Source organism: Buceros rhinoceros, unplaced genomic scaffold, assembly GCF_000710305.1.
Source record: "Buceros rhinoceros silvestris isolate BGI_N320 unplaced genomic scaffold, ASM71030v1 scaffold2, whole genome shotgun sequence".
Taxonomy (NCBI): domain Eukaryota; kingdom Metazoa; phylum Chordata; class Aves; order Bucerotiformes; family Bucerotidae; genus Buceros; species Buceros rhinoceros.
In genome coordinates, this window is record NW_010396967.1 from 17,976 (window position 1) to 28,332 (window position 10,357).

The 10,357-nt window shown below is 40.8% G+C and overlaps 1 protein-coding gene across 3 annotated transcripts in view; it reads right to left on the bottom strand.

Moving 5' to 3' along the window:
- The window catches only part of LOC104502117 (zinc finger X-chromosomal protein), a 17,193-nt gene extending 11,651 nt beyond the window's left edge, over positions 1-5,542 (bottom strand). Inside the window, exons 1-3 of one of the 3 annotated variants that reach the window (XM_010146043.1) lie at positions 5,467-5,542; positions 4,677-5,012; positions 4,458-4,640 (exon numbers count right to left, since the gene is read on the bottom strand). In XM_010146043.1, coding sequence (XP_010144345.1) covers positions 4,458-4,640; positions 4,677-5,012; positions 5,467-5,542 — 595 coding nt within the window. Of the gene's footprint in view, positions 1-4,457; positions 5,025-5,466 lie in introns of all 3 variants that reach the window. The other 2 variants (XM_010146042.1, XM_010146041.1) reach the window with 2 other exon arrangements.
- Between the last annotated feature and the right edge of the window lie 4,815 nt (positions 5,543-10,357).

A 10,357-nucleotide genomic window follows, 5' to 3' on the forward strand; every position in this document is an offset into this window, starting at 1 on the left:
CCAGTTATTTCTTAAAAGGCAAAGCAGGTTTCCTATCCTGTGCGAAATCTATTCTGTTTTGGTTTTAATGCCACTGCCGTTACACATGAGCAACAGTATAATACCCTGTGAGTCTGAAGCTCCCCTCAGGGCAGCAGTCTAGCAGAGAACTTCCTGCACTCCGAACTGGTATCTCACACTCGTCCTTCTAGTCCTCCTTTCCCCAGCACACAAATCAGACTAAGCTTTGAGGCATCACTCAGCCCAAGGGAACTGGCATCTCCATCACCTCTCACAGTGACCTCCTGAGCAGCCACAGCTGCAACAACTGTTGATACCATTCCAGTGGTCAGGCAGAAGCATGGCAGCAAGTTCTACCTCACAGAAAGAAAAACATTATTTCCTGCATCTTTAAGTGCCTCCAAGGAAAAAGAAGGTATTTATGCTAAAAAAGCAAATAAAAGCATTTTGTTTTCTTGACTAGAAAGCCACTGGATGGCCCTAATGAAGACATGAACTTCATGGCTTTGTTGATCAGACCCATTGCTTTCAACTTCAACATCCAAGGATGAGAAAAGTTTCACCTAGACCTATGAAAAGATGTAATAATTATTCTCTCTTTTAAGTACCCTGGATTCTGACTCCTGTAATGAGAAGTGTTAATTCAGATACAACAAATAGACGTGTCTAACTCAGAGCAGAGTAAGGTTATGGATGGACCTAACAAAGCTCCTGTAACATCATAACTTGCTAAAACTGCAGCTTAAGCTTTGTGAGGCTATCTTCCTTCCCCTCTCTCCAGATCCCCTCGCCAAACCTCCCACTGCCAAAGCCTCACCATTCTTACTGCATTTAGATACAGCAGAGTACACCTTTTTGTCTTACTGAACGAATTCACACCAGAGAATGTATCTTAATTTGCGAAACTGAATAAAATCAGACAAGCAAAAACCTTAATTTCCAACTTTTGGCCAGATGTAAGGTACTACTTTCCTTGGTTAGTAAATGCAGGGCAGGTTTTGTTGTTGTTTTAACATACACTAGCTAATCTCACCACTACTGTTTCACTTACGGAGAAATGTTTTTCCAAGCCTTAAAAATTACTACCAAATAATTAGTACCACTATGAGTCAGAACACAATTCATCCTTTCTTGACCAGACTCATGAACTGCCTTGTTATGGCATATGCGGAAGAAAAACTGATTTATCAAACCTCCCTGAATCCTTTTCAAGCTACTAACTAGTAGGAGTTTGCATTCTTTGTCAAATATCTGGTCCTGCTCTGCCGTAAGCACCCCAAACCTACCACAGACCAAAAATGAAGCTTGAGGGCAAAGACAAAGCATCCAAGAAAAAGGTGAGTACATAAAAAGGTAAGTGAAATATAAGCCGCACCAAGAAATATATCTTGGAAATTAAAAAAAACAAAGGCATATCAATGCAGAAGCTAAATAAAATCTAATTGGGAAAAGAAATACTAAAATACTGAGTTTACTGAAGCAAAGTCACAGAATGAAACCCACAGGGACTGTACTCTTTGAAAAGACAAACCAGTTTGAAACCAAGAAAAGGCAGAAACACAAGATTTTAAAAAGTACATACAGATTAGTCATTTCAAAACAGGTATTTTCAGGCTAAAGCTAAGAAAATTATCTTATTTTAAGAAAATCTATGTAGACTCAGTTCGTCAGGAACAAAAATGAAAATGCTTAAGAAGAGCCATGAGGTAGGAAGAAAATAGCAAAAAGATTTTGCCAGTAACGTCCACTGAAGAAGACAGACTGAGAAACTCACAACAGAAAGAACACAAAGTGTCACCCGGTGCTTGCAGCTAAAAGATAATGGGCAAAAGCATCCCAAAGAAACAGTCTAGCACCCAGATCTGGGAAGCAGCTACATTTGGCTGCTGTAATGGCAGACAAAATTACATTCCAACATCTGCTCCAGCAGTTCAGGGCTCTTTGCCAGAATCAAGCATGAATTCACAGGTTAGGATGAAAAAATGAAAAACAAGACTGATGTTACTACTCTTTAAAAACCACCCAATACTAAGTTCAACTGAAGAACTGAGACAGTCAATAGATCAATAAACGCATATACTGGCAATGCAAAAAAAAAAAAAAAAAAAAAAAAAAAAAAAGGAAATGAATTCAAATAATGTTTTCCCTATAACGAAGAGGCTATTTGGCAAGTTAGTTTTTAGCTGATGGAAGAGCAGTAGACTCTGACTTCACAACCAGAAGAACTTGTTATGCAGGCTTTAAACGCAGTAGGCGGTAACAGGGAACTTCCCTTTAAAATGAACTGTAGAACATACTAACCATTTGAAACACAAATAGAAAGGATGCATGTTTTGTAGCATTATAGGCTTTTTTCATGTGGGCTTATTTCAGATTCTGAATCTAAACAAAGTACGCTGCCAGACTATCAAGAGGTATTTAATAGTAAATAAAGTATGAAACTGCAGAAATACATGACAGAAAATGTAGAATAGCCCGCACAACTGAACAATGAAGTTCCCGTGTTTTCTGCCAGTTACCACCTGTTAACAACTGGTACATCTAAGAAGACTTCCAAGCTGGGTGGGTATTTTAGGGACCATGCAATATGGCATCTACCAAGACATTCTGTCCTCATTCGGCGAGGCCAGTTGTAACAGCTGAATGGGACACACGTCTACCCCCCCGGCCCCCCACTTAAATTTACAGAGACACAGTCTGCAAGGTGTTCCTATGACAGCAGCCCCAGAGGCCTCACTCTGCTGCCCATGCTGCAGGATTGCAATCTGCGGGGGAAGGGTGAGCAGAGAAACAGGAGCAACAGCATCTTAAAAGAGCTACAGTCAGGGGTAAAAAACAGGTAAGGGTAACAACTGGAGTCTTTATGCAGTCAGGCCTCACTCATCCATAGATGGATTATACTCTTTGCTGCCTAACTATGCTGCAGGTGCAGCTGAGCTACTTTGATTTGATCTCACTCAAATCCAGAACCAGAAAATTTTATCTGTACCATAATGTCCAGAGTGCATTTATTAAGCTGGATAAGTACTATTTCAGAAAGCAGCATCCCTGACCTATTTCACCTCAGTATGATCTTGCAGCTTAATTTTACAATATTTTGTGTTATCCATACTTTGCATTATCCCATTTCATTGTTTTCCCAGATAATAGAGAATTAACTGTACCTCATATAAACTCAAAACATGGCTGCACAAGGTTACTCAAGGAACTCAAGAGATGATAAATTAAGAAATGCAGTGATCCTAGGTAAGGAGAAGCAACATTAAAATCCATACGTACAGGGTAAAAATTAAATCAAGTTATTATACATTTCAAAAAGGTGTCCAAAGGGGGAAAAAAAGGGGGGGGGGGGGGGGAAGGAAAAAGACAGTTTTCTTGCTTTAATTAGTACCCTTTGTCAAAGCTTCACTTACAGTTTGATGAAAAAATATTCCTAGGGGGGGGTGGTAAAGAAAAAAGGTAATCGAAAGCAGAGCATGAAGTATGAACTCCTCATCAATGGAGTCATTCGATGCTAGACAAAACTAAAGTGCCCAAAATGGCAATTCAAAAAAGGAGCCTAACAAAGCTTTTCTATTTCTACAACAAACAAATGTTCAGCAGTGACACTCTGATGTTCCTAGGTGCTGCACTGAGTAATCATTATAGTAAGTAACACACTTAAGAGTAAGCTCTAGTTCTCTAGTTCACACAAACGGACATCCTCAGTAGAAAACGGGGTTGATGATATGCTCTGTTTTTCTCCGCCCTCTACTTTAAGTCTTTTGAAATGCGATTCAAATGGATTGTGCCCCTGCTCCTAAGGGAGATTTAAGATATTCATGGTTGCTTCTCAGCTATAAGCAGCAAAGCTACTCTTTTTGCTGGCAGCATACCTCCTTTCTTTGCTTAATCAAAGAAGAAAACACATCCCAGCAGCAAAGAAAACCATATTGTTGCCCGTATCTAACTATAAATGGGGTGGAAGGGGTGGGGGCTTGGCAAAAACCAAGACAAGGATAACAAATTGTCATTTGGACTTCCAAAAAAATAGGGTTTTTACTTTCCCTTTCCCATGAAGTATTTTTCTGTTTTGTTTTCTTAATGTCTTGGCAGTAATCTTAGTAACTTGCATATACATGTGTTTTCAAACAATCTCACATTTATTTTCTTTCAGTTCTAAGTATATGGCACTTAGTTTACTGGAATGCTTACTGGTTTGTTCGTATGCTCTAAAACGCTACAGAATCAGACACGCACTTGCCAGAATTTCTCTATATTAAGTTCACCAGAGTTTTTAGCTTGTACCTGTTCCTAAAAATACCTCCATTTGAGTATATTTGTGAGAGCAGCACTTCATATAAATTAATAATACAGAAAATCTGGTTTGGGTGCTGTCATAAGCTCTCCCACAAATATTTCAAGCACCACTCAGACCCAAATGATAAGACTTTCGATGGCTTTACCCAGACACTTACGGGAAATCATAAGGTAATCTTCACAGTTGCCCTTCTCGCCTTGATGTTCCACAGGGATTCCATTGGCATCGATCACTGCCTCTGAAGCGCAGTCTGCCACCAAGACTTCCTCAGAAACAACATCTGTTCCCAGAGTATCAGTGACAATATCTGTTTCTTCAACATTATCATGAACTACATGTTCTACATGTCCAACTTCAGGTACATGCATTGACTCACTTGTCAGTACATGTTCTGGTATAGACATTGCTTCTGCTGTTATGTCAGAAGCTAAAACATCATCTGGGACAGTGCAATGAGCCAAAGAAACCTCTTCGGCTACGTCTGTGTCCAACACTTGTTCAGGAATAATGACAGTTTCAGATACGTCTGGCTCCTCCATGATATCTGGGCACTGAACATCCTCGATAACAACATCCTCAATGACATCTTGGATTACTACAGAATCTGGATCATCAGGAACAAAATTATGCACGGTTATATCTGAGTCGACTACATCTGAAACAAATACTGTTTCCTGTACTTCCACAACAATCTGATCTCCGTCCATATGTGCTGCATCAGCTCCTGAAAAACATAATTAAAATAGCAGTTAAATTAGAAAACTAGCTTAGATGAAGTGGTTAATAATTGAAATTACTTCTGCTTTACTTCGACTTTTACGCTATGCTTCAATTTAGTAAAACAGGCATAATAACCCATGAGCAATTAAGATAGGCAGCTATATGGGGAGCTGATAAAGCAAGTCCTCAGTAGATGCTAACATAACAAAGATGAACAACATCTTCTCTCCCAGAAAAATTACCAATTTTTAGACTCTTCCCCAATAACCAAACAGCTACTACTTGACAAAACAGTAGCTCATTCATATTGCTCTGAGTAACAAAAACAAGCAAAAGTACAGGGACACTACTCTACACAAAAGCATTGATGCAGCAGAGCACTTCTAAGCAAAGACAAAATCAACAACAGTCAGTTGCATTGAACGTTAACACTCCTATCTACATACTATCTCCTGACAGACCTGTTGGATCAAAAAATGCATTTGGCTCATGCGGCTGCAATTCAAGCCCATCTTCATCCATGGCCTTTAACTCTCATCAGTCACAGTGTCTGTAAAAGGTAAAGAAGAAAGGTTATTTAACTCATACAAAACCACTGATGCAGCAAAGCACTTCTAAGCAAAGACAAAATCAACAACAGTCAGTTGCATTGAACGTTAACACTCCTATCTACATACTATCTCCTGACAGACCTGTTGGATCAAAAAATGCATTTGGCTCATGCGGCTGCAATTCAAGCCCATCTTCATCCATGGCCTTTAACTCTCATCAGTCACAGTGTCTGTAAAAGGTAAAGAAGAAAGGTTATTTAACTCATGTTATGCTCTGAATGCTTCCTCTGCCTGTGCACCGAAGAGCAGAACTTTTGGGCACATAAAACCTCTTGGCTTTAAGATGGACCAGATTTCATTCAGTGTACCTCTCCTCAGGATTCCAGAAACACTACTCTAGAACACCAAACACCCAGGGTCTGAAGAAGAGGAGCGTGAGCTCCAGTGCTCCAGGTCCATTTCTCAAAAGCCCACAGCTGCAAAAATACAGAAGCAGCTGATAGAGAAATATGAAAATACGCTTTCCTTATAACCTTATAAAGAAAAAACGAGAAAAAACAAAGCCTAGACAAGTTCACACTCAGGTCTTTTTTGGATGGTGGGGAATACGGCATTGTCAAATCAATAAAGCTCAAAAAGGTAGCTAATAATCTGAAACGCACACTGCTTTTTATGTCACCCTTGTTCATACTTGGGCAGTCAGGACAAAGTTACTCTTATGTCACTTCAAGAATTGAAAAATTATCAGTGTAAACTGCTTCCAGAACCTAACATCGTATGTTTTCAACCCCAGATAGGTGAATATTTTTAAAACTCCCGCCCCAAGGCAAAGTACCTATTTGCTTACGCATTAAAAAAATATCACTTCTCAAAAATTCCAAAATGCTGTATTCTATGAAATTTCTTCAACCAGAATGTCAACATTCCTTTAATGCGTAGTATCAACTCAAAGGTTTCAATCTTCCCAACACAATAACCAAACAAGACCACAAAGTTAAAATACTTACTAAAAACTGAAACTGCCATCTAATTTTGCTGCTTACATATGTACATTATAATGAGGATCAGGCAAACCCAGTTGGATAAAATGGGATCTAATGTAAACTTGCACTAGTTTCCCAAGTGCAGAGCCAGAAAGAGGCAACAGAAGGTTGCTACATCTTTCTGTTCATCCTTCTGTACAAGTGGAAGATGCGATTCTCCTTCCTTCAAACATTTTTCGCACTGACAGGCAGAAATCTCCCAATTCTGTGATACTTTCGCAAAAGACCTAGAGAGAACATTAAGATTCTGCCCAAGATTTCCATAAGAATCACAGCCTTTCCAAATTATGTCGACTGGAATTTACATTAATGAAGACTTCATGTGGGAAACAGACAAAATAAAAAAAGTAACAACTCTCCAAAACACAAACCTACAACCATAACCTGTATCAAGTATTTTCTAGAAGACTTCACTGTTTTTCGAGCTCAATTTTTCTCAAGTCTTTGCAGCTAACCACCTAATTTATATATCAGAAAATGTCTTTTTACAAGCTGAGAGATAAATATAGCCAGCAATTGAACTGGAGGAAAGGCAGTGGCAGCCTAATAATTTTCCAAGGAGTCCCATATTTACGTGATGTTCATTTGGAAGGACTCTGTATTTTAAAAAACTGGCACCCGCTTTCTCAACTTCCTGCTTTCATCACCCACCTGACCACCACTCCACCACAAATTCCTACTTCCTATGATTCATGCATGTACTTTCTCTACCCTATCCTCTCCGGAATTCCTCACTGTCTCTGTGAATAAGACTCTCCCTTTCTATCCTTCTGTCTATCCTCTTCAGTCAAGATCCCAGAAGCTGCCACCACTACTTCATGGCTTCCAGAACATGTCTGCTCTTGTTATCTCTCCACTGCTACTCTCACTGCTGCCCAGATTCCAGGCAGCAGATGCTAAAACCAATGAGTCTCTGTGGTGTTCATGATGGTGCAGTTTCACAAAGACACTACCCCCAGCAGAGACAGCCCAGCAGACCTTCAACTGGGTGACAGTGTGGTCTCTTCTGTATTGGCAACATCTTTTCACCTATGGGGCCATAACATGCTGCAAAACAAAGGCTGAGGTTCTACACAAACTGAAGAAGCTTCCTGGGCACATGGGTTTTCAAGACCTAATTCTAGAAAGGCCCCAGATTTATGCTTTGGTACTTGTTCCCAAAAAACAGTTTCTTCCTTGGTACGGTTTACTGTAACGTGCTTTTGTACTCAGACCCACTCAACAAATTCACGTACACAAATTCTTAACTCTGTGCGGCACCATAAAGACTTTCCAAGTGCTCCACTAGGGCACAGACGACACCTCCACAGAAATTTGCTGTGAAAAGAGGACCAGAGGAGGACAGAGGCATTTAAAACAGGATTTAACTGAACTATCTAAAATGGTAAAGGTGCCTAAATCAAAATCTGCAGGCCAAAAAGGCATCAAATCCATGGGTGGGGGGGGAAAATCCCTAAAAACTTCCTGATATCATTTCAGGGTTTGAGCATTCTAAGCAGGAGAGGAGAAGATACTGTGTTTCTTCCTGCTTGCTCTTCTTCTGAGCAGTGGGCCAGGGCAGCGGGGCTAGGATTTAGCCACGCAAGGAAAGCTATGCCCCATGGTTCTGTAACAACTGGCAGCTCTGTGATGAAGGCCCTGTTCTGCAACATGAGAAATACCGGAGCTTCTCCTTGCGAGCATCACACTGAACACCTTCAAATCCCTTGGCCAGCACCCTAAGCTCTGTGGTACCACAGGGCTAAGACTCAATTCCAGCAGTTCATTTTCCTGCAGCATTTCAAGGAGAGCAGAAACTCCTCTCAGTTGTTTCAAAATACTCCTTCTGACCCCTCAGGAGCAGGTCTTGGCACCCAAGCTGACAGAACCAATTTTCAGTTCCGGTTTGGGAACCCGAACTCTCAAAGAGAAGCAGGTGCCCGGCCACATCCCTACACTTTTTCCTTCTCAACACCCAAATCTATGTGGCTCTTTGTTCAAACCCTGTAGTTCAGGAACTGCTTCTCTACCACTACAGCAGAAGAAGCCTATGCACCTAAATCAAGTCTGATCCCTCTGAAAACAACCAGACATCGACATCTTTTACTTGGCTTGGGCCTATGCCAGCGTCACATAGACAAGAGAATTAAAACAACTGTGAAATACACCTAATTCTGTTCATAAAGTCAGTTCTTACAAATTGTTTTTTACCTATTTATTCAGAGACCTGGCTGGTTTTGGCCTAACCAAAGTCAAGGCAGTATTTTCAAGTGCAAGGACAGACAGAAAATTATGTATTAATGGAAGAAATGGTATTAAGCCTTTAGTGATAAAGTATCCTCCCAACATAAAAATGGGAATCTTCCCATTCTCTGATCTTGAGCACAATCGGCCAAGAGAAGCAATGCAGGCAGTGCACTAGTATTGCCAAATTACAAGTCCTTGACTTAATAGGCCTAGCAAGGTAATCAAAATGAAATAAAAAGAAATAGATGAGCTGTCATGTTTTAAAAATAAAGAAACTTTTAAAATAGAGGTCCTGAGAAGAGCTTTAATACGCCACATAAACCATCAGTTTCTCTGCTCTCACCAAGAAAAAAAAAAGAAATTGAGAAAAAAAGGGGAAACCTCAGAAGAGACATCCTTACAAAAAAGAAATAAGTAAGATAGTCCTTTGCATACTCTTAAGGAAAGACCAGTTCTTTATTTTGTGGTAAAGGCATAAACCAAACTCCCACACAGCAAAACTCTGCCCCTTTCCAGAAAAATCAAAGCATAAACACCCAAAATTCCCCAGGTGCAAGCCCCAGCCCCTACCTACGCTGAGACGACTTAGTGTAGAACCATAACGCAGCTCCCATCACGGCTTGCTACATCACATTAAAAATTGCAGCATGCCTTGCACGTCCCAGTTGGGATGGAGCCCCGAGGCATCCGAAGCTTCGCTGTGGTTACGAGACGACTGTGGCTTCGGTCTGTACTACTGCTGCAGTGTCCAAACTGCCCCTACATGACCCACTTATCGAGAACGCGATACACACACACGCTCTCAATCACACACGCGCGAAAGGTAGAAAACAATTACACCCCTATAGCAACTAATTCTTATATTGGCAATAAGCCCCATCATTACTACATGAACAAACGTCCCAGTTGGGATGGAGCCCCGAGGCATCCGAAGCTTCGCTGTGGTTACGAGACGACTGTGGCTTCGGTCTGTACTACTGCTGCAGTGTCCAAACTGCCCCTACATGACCCACTTATCGAGAACGCGATACACACACACGCTCTCAATCACACACGCTCTCAATCACACACGCGTGAAAGGTAGAAAACAATTTAAACACCTCCAGAACTAATTCTTATATTGGCAATAAGCCCCATCATTACTACATGAACAAATGGAAGAATAAAAACAGTGTTACATATGTGACAGCGCAATCACTTAGCTGTTTATTTCTTGATCTACCTCCCTCAGTTTTGTCAGGAGAATCAGTACTGCTGTTTTCACTGCGTGTTCACAGAAAAATCCAAATCTTTTCCCTTTTGTTGTAGTTCAGTGGTGTGGCTATTTGCAGAGACTGGATGAAGAAATGGCTTTTCTCCAGATTTCACAGGAATGTCGTGTGTCAGACAACACCTAAGCTACTTCTTAACGAAACCTAAATTAGGGAAATAACGAGTCCGAGGCGCCCCTTTGAAACTACTTTCCCCTCAGCTAGGGACCTCTGCAGGAGAGGGGACAGCCAGAGGGGAGAAGCCAG